General features: G+C 48.1%; 1 protein-coding gene across 1 annotated transcript in view; it reads right to left on the bottom strand.

Annotated features, from left to right (window-relative positions):
* The window catches only part of ABCD2 (ATP binding cassette subfamily D member 2), a 427,364-nt gene extending 416,550 nt beyond the window's left edge, over positions 1 to 10,814 (bottom strand). Inside the window, exon 1 of the mRNA XM_069629213.1 lies at positions 9,732 to 10,814. Coding sequence (XP_069485314.1) covers positions 9,732 to 10,637 — 906 coding nt within the window. The 5' untranslated portion in view covers positions 10,638 to 10,814. The remainder of the gene's footprint in view (positions 1 to 9,731) is intronic.
* Between the last annotated feature and the right edge of the window lie 4,571 nt (positions 10,815 to 15,385).

Raw genomic sequence — 15,385 nt, 5'->3', positions numbered from 1 at the left:
ACATAGCTGGTCCGATAGCACAGCGAGTAGAGTGCTCGCTTTGACATCTGTGCAGGGCCTGCTGACGCAGGTTTGAATCGCGGCAAGATCAAACTCAGTCTTTCATCCTTCCGAGGTCGATAAATGAGCACCACACACCGTGGGTAATAAGCAGCGCTCAGATACCTGAGGGTTTTTTAGTGTTATATAAATGCTAAATTATTATTATTGACTATTTTGATTAGTGATGGGTAGACGATTGTGTCAAAAACTGTACAGATGTCTTGAAGTCTGAGGACTAAGGGGATGTTGGTGTTTGCTCTAGTTTTCTAGTCATTACATGTTGATAGAAGTGCTGATTCTATTCCTCCAATGGGTCTGAATCTTACTTGGGCAAGTTCACAGATGATCTTAGACTTGACCTGGTCCAATGGTCGAAGTGGGCGGAAGCGGTTGGGAGGGGTGTTCCTCTACTTTTTTTGTATTAGGTTTTGCTGTTCCTATACTTTTATTTGAAAAAGAAACTGTTACGGAATTGTTTTGTTTTAAAATAAAAGTGTACATTCCCTTAAACAGCAGGTGCATGTGTTTTGGGTTTGCATTGTGCATGGGAGTAGGCATGGCAATGGGGTTTGTGGGGACCTGTTGCAGGCCAGTGGGGAACATAGTTCCACTACTTCTTTTTATACACTTCGACCACTGACCTGGTTCAAGATTTGGTTGTGTACACAGCTCTTGGAAAATTATTGCTGAGTAGGCTATGTTGGTAGTGGGGAGGTAGTTTGTTGGTCTTTTGGATTTCCTGTCATGCCTTTGAATAAATGTTTGCTTGGGCTGTCAAGCTGGGCATCTCACTTGCACCATGTACCTGGGGTCTTGCCTGTTGCATCTTTGACTGGTTCCAGCCTGCTGTCTTGTAGGCTGCTGATTGAATGTAAAATTGAAAGAGCTTGATTGGATTCAAACACAAGAGTCTGCTTCCAACAACAAATTACTCCATCATCTGCCTCCATCGTACTGCAAGCTCAATGAGCCAATGAGGTACCTACAAAAATTCCCCAGTAGGGGAGCTCGAAATTCTCTCCTAAGGATAAGGATGAATCTATTGGACACAAACGAAATTCGCAGGATTAGAGGCCTTTCCGACTCTAACACTTGTCGCTTGTGTGAGAATAAAACCGAATCCATCCGACACCTGCTTCTGCAATGCCCAAAAAACTTGAATCTCAGATTGGTCTACCTCGAACACTTAATAGTGGATGATCGAGGGTGGGATGAAGAAAAATGGTGGAACAGATTGATAGGCGGAGACTGAAAAACCTGGCTCTTGGCAACTGTAAAAATTTTGGAACACACTATGAAAATGATAACAGATTCAGGGTCCCACCCTGGTTAGCTACTTCGGAATTCAGTTTTTCAGCTCTTCTTCTTTTGTGAAGTTCTTTTTGAACACACACAAAATAAAATAATAAAATGTAAAGGTAGAGGCCAGTCCAAATCCATCCTACCCTAAAGGTTCCCGCAATGGGGAGTCAGACTGGGATCAGCTGCTCGCACCATTGCTTGGCTTCCAAGTTTGTATGTGATACAGAGACAGTGCAAGGCACTATCAGGGAAACTGATGGAATGAATGTTACCAGGTAGCCCCACTGGCAATTCAGGAAGCAGGCACCCAGAAGGTCAAGTAGGCAAACAGGCACTCTGATGGCAGTGGGGATGATGGTATACAGTAGACAGAGAGCAGAAAGCTGCCAAGAAACAGACAGCCTGGAGTGAACCAGGAGAATAAGAAGTAATAAGTAGGTAGTGGAGGCAGGCAGGAAGGGTGGCAATGACTGAAGGCAGGGAAAGGGAGAAATAGGAGAACAGATGAGCATGGGCAAGGCACCAGGAAAGGGAGAAGGGAGACAGTCGATCGGAGCAAGGAAAGACAAGCAGCCACAGTAAAGAGCGGTAAGAATAAAACAGCTTACAGGACCGGAATGGCACAAATAGGAATGCCATGTAGTCAAGGCGATGGGGACTGCTGCCAAACTGTGCATGTGTGGAAAGTAAGGCAAGGGCCACCTATGCCTCTTTACTGAAGGCGCGAAGGAGGTCCCCACATGGTGGACTGCCCACCAGTTCTCTGCGGCCCCTCTACACTACCACCTGAATCCATGCTCTCAGTGAGCACTCCGAGCATATCCGCGAATGCAAGTTGGTGTTTTTTTTCACCCAGGCATACACGGGCTGGTCTTCACTTCACGGCGGGCTGCCATTGGTAGACCCAGCCTGGCTTAACACCTACAAAATTCCATCTGGGCTGCTCGAGGCCACGAGCCCCTAGGAAACACAGCTCTTTCTTCTCTTTCTGTTTTTTCTGCTCTTCTCAAGCCATGCTTTGCTTCTCTGACTTTCCCCTTGTGCTCCTTCCTGCAACTGTCATTAAGGGTTCTCCTCTTCAGGTAAGTCCAGTTGATGTCTCTGTCTACTGGCAGAAGAGGCCTGACCATTGTCTCTCAGTCTCGGGTGTCCATGTGTCCCCATGGTGCAAAATTGAGGGGAGTTGGCAGCTATTTAGCTCCTGCTTGTAGCCTACTTTTGGCTCCCGAGGCCAACAAATGCTGAACAAACAAAACTAAGTGAATTTAACTCTGTGTATTTGGGACAATCTATAAATGCAATAGGACAAATCTATAAGCATTTAAAACATAAGCAGTCATAAATTATGGACAACATTATATGTTTGCATCTTATGTGGAAGCTAGATTTGTAGAACGCTATGTACTTGCTCCTTGTTCCCCAGTGGTAACTCCTAATCACTGGATAATGTTGGATACCCAGGAGCTGCTTTCAGATCCTGCTTATCCAGTCCCCATTTCAAGCCCTTTGTCCCCCACGGTGAGGAACGTGGTACAGTCAAGTAAGCCCATTGATAAGCACACACATTAAATAAAACGCTTTTAGACTCCTTGTATCGTGTGGTTTCTATATATTTATTATTAACCCCCTCCCTAGCAGGGCCCCATTTGTGCTGGGGGTTACATAACTGTGGCTAAGATCTAATAAAGGACTATCGGGCCATCAGTATTCCATTCATGCTAAAAGACGCCTACGGATGCCAAGGGTTGTGGGGACGTGCTCCTGAGTGTTTTTTCATATAGTGGGAGAGAGACAAGCAGTTAGGGTTTAGAGATGAATTATCACACTGAAGTGACTTGCCCTCTTTTGTCTTCCACTGTTCCTTCCATCTGGAAGTAAATGCTCTGTTTGTCGAGATTCAGCCATTTGATGCTACATAGGGGTTTTATGCTATGTCCACGCTAGCCCCAAGTCTCTGGATGGCCGCTGCAATGATCCTCTCTGTTTTGGTGGGTCCCTCCAGACATAGTTTGCCTTCTGGTGATTGGTCATTTTCCCACTGCCACCTATCTAATGGGGGGCTTTCTCATTGTCCTTGTTCCTTTTCAATGTCTTGGTCTGATGGACTAGGGGTGTTAGTTGCCAACTGGGTTATGGACATTTGTGCTGCCATATTTTCGTACCTTTGGGGACCCTATGATTCTGCTGCTCTGTAACAGCCCATCTTCAATCTGCCACCCCTTCCAGTTACATAGTGGAGGTCTGTTCTTTGGTGCTATAGGCTTAGTATCAGGACTTAACCATGGTGTTAGCTGTTTGTGGGTTTTTGCTCCCACTCTTCTAAAGTTTGATTTCTATAGGTTTTATATTTTTGATACTAATGCAATGTTGTATTTCTGCTGGTGGTCAATGTCATTGTTCGTGTTTCTTAGGCAGAGAAGACCTTTGGAGAAATAGGAGTGTTCTTAAAAAGAAAATGATATGTTATGTTATAAATTATCATTGAGCTGGCTAATAATAACACATGTAATAACACTCGGCAGTGTGATTGTGAATGCTGATTTGACAATATGTGAGCTATGTAAGCTGGTATAGTCTGAGGAATGTCCAGCACGTTACTAGATGCAACGCAGTGCATTCCCACAGAATTCCTCACAAACCACATAGGCAGAATAATGCTGCTTTTGGGCTCATTCATACCCTTTTTAATGTGAATAACAAGGGCGTGTTATAGAAGTTTTATGGACCCATTGCTCAGGTCATACCAAGTGTTATAGTTTGGCCCCTCACACCTCATTAAAGGCCCCCAAGTGCACGGCCCTCGCTTCGGGTCTATAAAGGTATTTCAGGGTGGTGCTTATAAGCAGGGTGAACTTGTCAAGCAGATCTATGTAAGAAAGTGATAGTGTTGGAATAGGAGTAGGAATCATAGGTAACAGATTCCTTAAACAGACCTTAAATTGGTCACACCGACTTTGGTTACTTTGCTAAGTGTCCAGCTTGTGTGATAGGTGTAATCTGCTGTTTCAGCGCACTGTTCTGCAGAAAGATTTTTTGTGACGAACGCCACAGTCCGACTCTGAAACATGCATTGCTGACTCAATGTTTTCCACACTGCATGAATAAGTAAACAACTTTCTGACCCTGAGTGTTACAAAAGACATTGTATAATAGTGAAAGGTTTATACAGTTGATGTATGAACCAAAACACTAATAAACAAATAAAAAACAAAAAATAAAAAAAGACATTTTGAAGCGATGGTCTCATGATTGCATTTTTTTTTAAGTTAGAGCCATAGCAAGTTATGATTAGCTGAGCGAAATACACCACCAGTCAGAACGAATGGTCCAAGTGTGGTATTCCAAAAAAAGCACCAAGTAATGTAATACTTTGACAAAGGATCCTATAAAATATCCTATAAAATTGCTATTTCTTCAGAGAAACTATTCAGCAACCCGTGCTGACAAGTTACAAAGGGAGTATGGATGTTAAACAATAGATATGAGTTTTTTTAAAAAAACGAATCATTAACATGAGGCATATTGAGGCACGTTTCGACAATGAGAGGCAATGATAAACTCATGGGGTGCAATTACACAAAATGTTGGCATTTGGCCAAAACACATTTGCATTCCATTAGCCCCAGTGCAAATACATTTGCACAAGAATGGGAAGTCCCATAATTTCTTTCCCATGGACATCGAGGCGCTGTTACAGGATTTTTTTTTATTTTTTAGTAGTTTGTTTTTGTCTTAGTTGCGTATTAATAACGCACTTAAATACCAAGAGGTTTCTAAGCGTGGACCCAGGGATCGAACCTGTGTTGCTTCATGTCATCTTGCTTCCAAGGCGAGCATGTTGCTGGTGAGATATCCTCCCGGGAAAATATGAATGTGCATGCGGAAGCAGCGTTTGCACGTGTGCAAAGTACCATAATACCGTCCAAGTTGTTCAAACACAAACTGTAGTGATACATTTGTGACAGCCACTTTTATCTGCTGTGACACAAGCACTTGTATAACACACAAAGCCATTGCTATAACCTCGCAGGGATTGTGAGATGCGGCAGTTTCTTAAATCACTTTGCCTCAACTAAAAGACAGGGCGTTACTAGAGACATCAAGTGACTTAGTTCATAGGGCCTCCTCACGAGTTGGGCGGTATCCTGGCGGTAATACCGCCCAACTTTAATTGCGTTAGTGCGACCCGGTCCGGCACTATTATCACAGGATCACGGGTTGGGCGTTAACGGTAAATCCCCTTTCCCCACTGCGCGCTAATACAGCCGGCGGTAATTGCGCCGAAAACGGGGCGCTAAATGGGATTTTCCCCTCCAGAAAAAAGCTGCAGGTGACACAGCCCATTTACAGGCCAACTTTGCGTGCCAAACCGATTCATGAAATCGACTCCGCAGGACTTGTTCGTACTCTGCAGAGAAATTACTCAGGCTTGGCACGTCTCTGCCAGCGGCCGAGTGCCTTGCGCAAGACACCTCACAGAGCGTGGGCGTGGCCTGCACATAGACCGGAGTAGGGGGTGGAACTCGCAAAATGGGGAAGAACAAGGGAAAATGTGGGCGTTCCGAGGGACAGCCTGCAAGAGGTCATCGCACACCCACAACTGCGCAGGTAAAATTGTGTTCATGGATCTGACCGCGCGACCTCACGTTGGGGAAATGACCACGCAAAGCTCTCGATGTAACCGCAACCCGAAGGCAGGCGCACAGACACTTGCGCATAGAAATCACCGCACAGAGGTAAGATTGAATGTTGGATATAGGGGTGCCTGCACGCAGTCAGGGTTCCGATAGACGTTAGGGGTGCGCGTAAGCAGTGTAGCGGGTTGCAGGGACGGTTTACGGGGTTCCCACACATATTTACCGGGAAATGTTAACTTTTACGAAACATGTTACGCATGTTGATGGGGTGCTGGGAATAGTTCAGAGGGACAATACGCAGTGTCAATGGGGTGCTGGCTTTGTTGCAGAGGACCCCACAAAGGATTACAGTGGTGCATGAATTTGCACCCGAGGACTGCGCACAGGTAGGTATTAGTGGCTGTGTCTGCTTTGCGGGGGCGTGTTCAGGGCGTTCAAGCCACGACTTGCATATAGGCCTACTTTACGGGGACAAGTCCATGAATATGCAGAGCGTGCAGAGTCGTTCTCGTCGTGCAGGCTTTGCTGGATATATGCACACTTTCCACAAATCGGGCCCAAAGTGTTTCCAGGCGCCACAAGGCAAAGGGGAGGGGGTAACAGAGGAGGATAAACAAAAATAAGCTGTCCTACTAGGCCTTGTGACATTCGGATTGTGCAAATGCATCAAACAGGACTTGCAGGGGTGAGGGGTGGGTGATGACGAGGGGGAATGTAAGGGGAGGTGAAAATGAGGGGGAAGGTAAGGGGAGGTGTAAGGGAGAGATGAAGGTGTGAGCGGGCCCCAGGGGCTGGGTAAGTGCTGGGGGGTACATGCAGGGGGGAGCCTGGAGGGCAAGTGTGAAGGGGAAAGGATAAGGGTAAGGAGGGAGGGAGGACCAGACTCAGTAGTCCAGTCAGGGGAGGGTGCCCGAAGGCAAGTGCCTGAGGCAGACTGGTCAAGGGAAGGCTTGGCCCCTGTATGACTTAGAAGGGACTGGGTAGCCAGTCGCAGCAGCAACAGAGGCATAAGAAAGGATGGCAAAAGGGAAGGAGGAGGAGAAAAGGAAGGTCTTGAGAAGCTTCCAGAACTGAAGGAGATCCGGGTCAAGTCTGAGAGGGTCAGGGAGGCCATTCCAGAGGGAGGCTCCTGCCGAAGAAAGAGATCTACCCCCACTCTCTGCTTGGAGAAACCTCTGACCTGCAGAGAGTTAGAGATAGAGGACTATTTCTAAAGGATTCTAGCAGGGAGGTATTTAGGGAGAGAAAGTTGGATGTAGCGCGGTCCCAGGCCCCAGAAAGCCTTGTGGATGATGCAGAAGGTCTTAAATTTGATCCATGCAGCCACCGGGAGCCAGTGGAGAGATTGGACATGCATTCAAGCAATACATATTGCCATTTTGGAAATGTTAGCAGCAGTGCTACATGCTGATGCAATATGCTGGAGTGCTTCCTTTATCAGGTTGTACCTAGCAGCACACTCCAGGTGTTGGGCACAAAAGATCACATGTCCAGTTTTGCGACAGCTTTTGGACAATCTTTTATTGTTGCAATTGCTATGTCATTGTGAATGCAATATATTCTATGTTTATGCTCTACTGAAAACCCAGTTAGGTGCAGCAATGCACTACTCAATTGTCGCTCAGAGCTTCGAGGTCATGGCTGTAGCAGCTCAGTGCTTTACAATTCGTGTTGTAACTTGATTAGGATCTTGTATTGTGGGTTTCAATAGACGGTTTGAGGGGAAGGACTGCGGGAGGAGGGGGGTTGTTAGGTTTCTTTATGCTTTGTATAACATTGCGATCTATTGTTTTGTATTAAGAACGTGTTATAATGTGAATAAAAAAATAAAAAACAAGTGCCATAAATAACATGGCATTGTTTAATTCTTCTGAGATATCCCAGAATGGTTTTGCCTTTTCTTTGAAGTGGTACATTGTGGCCTGGTGTATGCTTCCAATGTGTTAGATGGCATCAGGACTGGGTGCTAGCTGAAGGGTGACATAGCTGGCCTCCCAACATTTTCGGCAGTGAGGCTAGATGATGTGTTTAATGGGTTACTAGTTCTTTAGTTCTAAATTAGCCAGAAATGTGAGAGCCCCTCTAGTTAGGGCGAGCACAGCTTAGATATTGCATGGCATTTCGGTGCTGGATCATCCTTGTGGGCGGATCCAGACTCATATGCAAATTAATATTTCCCCTCTGGGAAGGCAGAGTTGACGAAAATGTGGTTGCAGGTCGGCTTTAGTGGGCACCTTCCCACAGAATATGCTATTTATGCCATGTTCATTCTCCGTAGATGAGCTCTCGCATTTGTGGCTGATTTGAATGACTTGGGGATCTACTCTAAGTTGAGGATGTTCATTCAGGTGTGTATCCTTTACTGTATGTACTTGGAGGGACATAGCTTCACTTCACTGGTGATGACTAATAAGGCAGAAATGTGTACCTGGGGTGTGCAATTGGTTAGACCCTTGTTCTCAGGAGAATTGCATAGCATTCCGGTGCAGCACTGTCCTTGTGGATGGGACTAGGCTCATATGTGCAAATGAATACTTCTATTCTGATAAGACACAGTGGTCTAAAACGTGGTTGTAGACCTTCTGGGGTGAGCACCTTCTCACAGAAGAGAGCATTTAAGCTGTAAATAACCTCAGTGGAGGGGATCTCAAATTTGTAGTTAATTTCTTTATTTCTATTGAGATTTTTAGAAGACTAGGTGTTGTCGAAAAGGCACACATGAAATGTTAATATTGGTTGCACAACCATAGGTCAGCTCCAAAGTACTGGGGATAATGATGAGAGACGGGAAGGTGAGAAGCTTCCAATCACTGTATTGGAGGATAGGAGCGTGAGGGGCTTGTAGGAAATGAGGAACCAGAGAATGAATGTAGGCAGCATAATATTATCTTGGATTGCCAAAGAGAAGAGGGTGAGCACCACTTCTAAACACTCTAACGGAATGCATACAGCATTCCCGAAAAGCAAAGCAGGCTTCACACAGCTGCAGGAATCCGAGTGAACGACCATGCTCCAAAAGTGCTGGAGTCCCCAAAGCAACTGAATGCCTTCAAATGCCATATTTGCAAGACTTGGATTCAGCGGGTAACCGAGAGCAGTCAAAGGAGGCTTCAATTCAGTTTGTAGGTTTCCTGGTGGATTGCATTCCTATAAGATTACCCAGCAGTCCTAACGAACTGATAGATAACCTTGTGGAAGGCCTGTGGCTTATCGCCAAGGTTTAACCATTAAGGCTATTGCTAGACTCCTCTAGACATCATCTGCATTTACTTATCTCCCCTTTGCAACTTCCCAAACTGAGCCAAGGTTGAATAGTGCCTTTCTCCGAAAATGCGTGGCAGCAGGACTCTGTACAGAGTTTAAAGGCCCACGTCTGCTTTGTTTCTATTGAAATATCGTGCAGCATTACCTACTTGTGTGTGGGGGTACGCAATTGAGCAATTTCTTCTTAAATGTACGGCAGCATGACTGGGTGCTAGGTTTAATGGGGAACATGGCGAACTTCATGTTTTTTAAGAAATCTAGCAGCATGGCTATTGTTGTGGGTGAAAGGTCACAGCAAACTGCGCACTCCCCTTGGGCGTTGCAAAAGAAGTGCCAGGGGAACATCCACGAGGTAGGATGCAGAAGAGAGCAGAGTGGTAGGATGTAAGGCAACAGATGCTGTGGTCCAGACAATAGAACAGATTGATGTGGCAAAGACGCGCTGGTCCCGTTTCCTCACAGCCCCACCACTGGACAGTTTCTTACCTTGTGGCCTCTATAGAAGGCAATCTCCTCCACATTGGCGATGATGCGGGAATGCACATACCGCAGGTAGCCCTTCCTGTGCGCCTCCTCGGCCACCAACTTGCCGAAGCGGGGTGAGCAGGCCCGCAGCACCTTTGCAGTAGCCCCCACCACCAGGCCCGCCAGCAGGGTAGGCCCTAACGGGTCGGCGCCTCGCGAGCGTGCTGTCTGGATGAGGGTGTAAGAGGTGAGCAGGACATCTAGGATGGGCTTGGTCAAGTTGGAGTAGAGGTGGGCCACGGACTGCGAAAAGACCATGATGTCCTCCGTCAGGGACTGGTCGGGGTTGGCCAGGCGGCCGTCCATGCAGGTCACCTTGTAGTAGGTCTGGTGGCTGAAGTAGGTAGAGTAGGCGTGTGCAGCCAGGCGTGTGCGCAGAGCCAGCGCTAGCCGGCCCTCCAGGTAGCGGATGGCACTGTTGACGAAGGTAGCAGGGATAGCTATCATGAGCCACTTGAGCAGTTGCGCCAGGAAGCGCCTTGGTCGCTTCTCCACAATGCTCTTGACAATTTTGCCGTCCAGCCGGGCCACATAGATGGATAGGAACGTGCGAGAGATGAGTGCCAGGGAATGGAGGCCGAGTACCGCCAGCTCCCGGCACAGGGGCTTCGGGAACACGATTCGATGCAGCTCCAACAGCTGCCGCAAGAAGTCTGCGTTCACTGCAGGCGAGGCAGCCAGCGCCGCCGGACAAGAGAGCGGGGTCACTACCGCATCCCTCTCCTCCTGATCAGGGAGCACTAGCGGCTGCTGTCGGAGCTGTCGGCACAGCACTGGGTACAGGGTTTTGAGACCGTAAGCGGCAGCCAGTAGCAGAGCAGCCCTGCGGGCGGCGCTTACACGGCTCCATGTCCCCGCCGCCCTCATTGTACACCGCGATGGCTGTGCAGCCGGTTCCCTGCACCGAAGCTAGAACCGATCCATATCCTTTGACTGTGACTTGCACCGGCGCATCCCTTCAGATCAAGGGGATAAAGGGCCGCCGAGACCTCTGACAGATGCGGATGACTGGCAGGCATCGGCTGGGGGATGGGGATGCAGTCTGCGCTTGGTCCAGCACCGGCGTGTGAGCTGAAGCGCAGGCGCCGCCCCGCGGGCCCTGATTGGGCGTGCGGGATGCGGCGTCTCTGCCCTGGCTGAAAACATACACATGGACGGGTACCGTTCTCCCAGGAGCATCCTCCACGCACAGAAACAAACGGTGCAAAGTAAACAAACACAATGGCTGGTGCCGAGGAGAAATAGGTTCCACGGGACTATTACAGAGCATCTTAAATCAGGAGCTGCTGTTACTGTGGTTGCACTGGCTTCCCTAGGCTCCTCTCTACTGACTGCGTAGTGTACGCTTGGGGGAAGATGCAGTTGTGCCCACTGATCTCGGCGTTTACTCTGCCGTTTAACAGGGAAAAATCCCTCCCATGTACACATCAAATTAATTCAAACATGGGTCAAAGTTTTGTCAGGGCGAAGAACAATCTATTCAATAAAGTTCTGGAATTGTATGATATGATATGGCATTTATTACGCGCCTATACACAAGTGTTTCAAGGCGTGACAAGGCAAGGGAGGTGGACAGAGACAAAAGTATCTAGGGGTGAACATATAGCACACGCCAGAACAAATGCATGAGAATAACATGGTAGAGGTGGTGGGAGGCTTGAGGAATCCATAACATTTTGGTACAGGTTGCCGCTATCCCTAATGAGTAGGGTGGCTATCACAAAAATTATCATCCTACTGTGATTCCTATACTACTTTCAAAATGTACACTGCTATGTCAAGGCCTCCTTTTTCCACTTACTGGAAATACTGCTGCGTGAATTATTGTGGGGAGTGGCACGTCACAAACTATCACTAGCTACACTCAGTCTGCCCTACAGGGAGGGAGGGGTGTAACTGCCCGATCTGGAAAAATACAACCTGCTGACCCAGCTCAGCCATGTAGCCAAATAGTTGGCGGACGAGACCACACCCGAAACTGCATTAATAAAGCGGCTGGTGGCTCCTGAAAGATTAAAAGAAATACTGTGGGTACCAATGAGGGTATGAAGTGATAAAATCGCTGCAAAAATGTCGCCTATACAAAAAATTACGGCAAAAATGCTTTGGTTTGACCCAGTAAAGGTGTACCCCATTATACCATTTAAGGGGAGCGGGGGTTGTGGGTGTCTCCCCTTAAATGGTATAATGGGTCCAGGTGTTGTGGGTGTGTCCCCCGCATCCTTTATATGGATTGCGGTGGCAAAACTACTGCAATATTTTGTAATCACAGCAATTTTTGCCGCGTTTTTAACACATGGAACCCCAATGAGCTGATTGGGACGGGCTCCCATGCTGGTAACACTGGAGAGAAAGATGTGGTGCAGGACCACGACACTATTGAAACTTGTGCACCCTTACTCAATGAGGCCCTGATCGCTGCAGATGTCTGCGAGTTTGGCACAAACATGGCAATGGTGAGATTACTGGGAGAGGTGGGACATTTACACCTGGGGCGATATGTATGGAGAGGGGGTCTTCATGGAGTTTGAATCACTGCAGGAGAAGGAGGGGGTACCTGGAGGGCAGTTCCTCTGGTACCAAAGGGCTCGAAGGGTGGCGAGAGTGAAATGGGATGGATGGCCTGTGGAGCCGTCACCAGATCTCCTCCTGACCTTGATGTTCAATCTGAGTGAGGGTTGGATGCGGGTGTCCAGATTGTATAGCGTACTGATAGATAAACCCAACCCCAAAAGCATGACACAAAAAGAGCTTTGGGTAAAAGATTTGAGAACGGATCTCATGAAGAAGGAATGGGAAAGAACATTGGCGTATCCCAGAGAGGTGTTGAGGAACCCTTGATTCAGACTGATTTAACTGAATGTACTGTACCGTACATACATGACACCATACAAGATAGCCACATTCAACAACAACACACGACTGCTATGCCACTGGTGCGGGACAGGGAAGTCAGACTTAATACACATGTTCTGGGTATGTGAGCGAGTGCAGAGGTTTTTGTCACAGATTAAAAAGGCATGCAGGGAGGCAGGGATAGTCAGATATGACTGGTCTCCGAAAGAATGCTTGCTCGGGACATACCCCAGAGTCAGCAAACACAAGCATGTGGTCAAATTCATGGACATGGCAGGCATTCTGGACAAAAGATCTATTGCAATGGCCTGGAAATCTGCTGGAGGCCCGCAATTTGTGTGCTGGCATAGGGAATTTGAACGCTGGGCAGAGGCATAAACTAAAGTGTGGATGGAGGGGGCAGGAAAAGCGTGGACTAGCGGGTGTGATAAATGTAGAGCCTGGAGGGCTCTGGTCTGGGACATGTTTCACCCATCAGATGAAAAACCCCCTGAGGGCTCTTCTACCTTCCTTGGATATGCTTGACACTGAACTAGCCACTACCAAACACAACCGGGCTAGGCTAGACGCTGATTCTGAGGGAAGGATGGCGGACATCCCTAACGGGCCCTAATCGCAGTGTGCACCTACTACAATAATGGAAATAATATACACCCGACAAGTGAGGAAGTTGTTTGTTAATTTGTTGTTTGTTGTTATTAAGATAATGCTGCAATACAAGAAGACATTTATTAAATATGTGATATTTGATGTATGCTTGACTGTATTTATACAAATGCCAATAAAAACACTTCTGAGCACTGCTTATTATTACCCACAGTGTTGGGTGCTCATTTATCGACCTCAGAAGGATAAAAGGCTGAGTTTGGCCCTGCCAAGATTCGAACCTGCGTCAGCAGGCTCTGCACGGATGTCAAAGCAAGCTCTACTGGCTGTGCTATTGGACCATGGCTACCCAGAGTGCAAGGGTTGCCAGGAGGCAGTGCAGCTGTCCCACTGGGCAGGCAGGGAACCCGGGCCCAAATTCAGAGGTTAGCCAGTTGACCAGTGCAGTAAACAGATAGGAGATCAGCAGGGGAGAGGAAGAGAAAAGGCAAAAGTAAAGAGGAAGGTCCTGAGGTGCTTCCGGAAACCGGAGATCGTTCTGCTCAAGTTTCAGAGAGGCAGGGAGGCTGTTCCAGAGGGAGGCCCCAGCCGAAGAAAGAGATCTACCACCAACTTGTTGCTTGGAGAAGCGACTGACCCTGAGGGAGTTGGAGGTGGGGGAGCGAAGAGCCTGAGTAGGAAGATATTTCTAAAGAGAAAGTTGGAGTTAGAGAGGACCCCAGCCGCAGAAGGCCTTGTGGACAATGCAAAAGGTCTTGAACTTGATCCTTGCAGCCACCGGGAGCCAATGAAGAGATTTCAGGGCTGGAGAGATTTGATCCCTGGGCTTGCGGCCAAGGACAAGTCTCGCAGTCATGTTCTGGATGAGTTGCAGAGGGCGGAGAGTAGAAGCAGGAAGATTTAGAAAGAGGCTGGTGCAGTAGTCCAGTCTGGAGAGAACCAGACCTCTAGAGACAGTGAGCTTCTGGGGGAAGGTGAGGAAAGGAAGAATACCTCTGAGGAGGTGCAGTTGGTAGTTTGACTTCTTAGAGACGATAGAGATGTGAAGCGAAAAGGAGAGTTTGGTGTCGAATATTACCCTGAGGTTCTTAGCCTCACAGGTGGGAGCAGGAAGAGGGCCAAGGGAGGCTGGCCAGAGAGTGACAGGAAAGGAAGGGGCAGGTGTTGTCATGAATCAACGCTACTGCCCTCTCTTGACGTCCTGGTTGGTACGAAAACGAGCCAGAATAGCATCTCATGCCCCCCAATATGGCGGACATCAGATCTGCAGTCTAGTTCCTGGGAAGCACTACCCTGCTAGATAAGCGCCCTGCCCCTGCGGTACGGCGCGTGTCAACGCTCGCAGTTCCGAAGTTCCGGTTGCTGTTCCTAGCGTTCACCTACCTGGAATCCCTGACTAGCAATCCCATCTGTGTTTCCATCCTGGATTGTTAGACCGCGCCGCACAGCTGTCTTCCGCGGTCCTTCCTTCCTGGACTTCTTGCTTGGCGGTCCTTCCGGATCGCATCACATCTCCACTCCTAGGCTTTCGATTACCGCAGTGCCTTCGGACCGCTGCTATTCCTCCCTGGGCTCTGATCACGTGTTTACGTACTGACTGTGACCAACTCCTCTCCATCCTGGGAAAAGCCCGTCCACACTGTGAACTTCTGCAACTCCACCGACGAAGTGGCATCGAAAGAAGGTCGCCCTTACCTTCACGAGTCCCGCACTTCCAGGAGACGTGGGCAGACGGAGTCAACAAGAAACAAACTACCCCAAGTCTTCACAGGTGAGCCCACCAGCAGGTCGTGATAGTCGTAACAGTGAAAGTTGTGACAGGTGTGCTGATGAGGAGGATCTCCATCTTACTGGCATTAAGGCAGAAATCATTGGCGGCAAACCACTCCTGGATTTCAGACAGACAGTCAGAGATGAGAGAGGCAGAAGATGTGGCTGAGGGCAGCCTGAAAACGAGCTGAGTGTCATCTGTGTAGCACTGAAAGTTGGAGCAGAGAGCAGCAATTTAGTGTGTGAGAGGTGCCAGGTATTGGTTGAACAGCAAGGGAGAAAGGTGAGACCCCTGGGGAACACCACAGGTAGAGAGTGAGATGGAGAAAGGAAGGACCCAAGTTGGACCTGGCTGGGTTGGTCAGAGAGGAAAGAGGTCAGCC

The sequence above is a fragment of the Ambystoma mexicanum genome, chromosome 12, assembly GCF_040938575.1.
Source record: "Ambystoma mexicanum isolate Mex_15411 chromosome 12, UKY_AmexF1_1, whole genome shotgun sequence".
NCBI classification, from domain to species: Eukaryota; Metazoa; Chordata; class Amphibia; order Caudata; family Ambystomatidae; genus Ambystoma; species Ambystoma mexicanum.
Note: the sequence above shows the minus strand (reverse complement) of the source record. Positions and strands in the feature narration are given on the sequence as shown.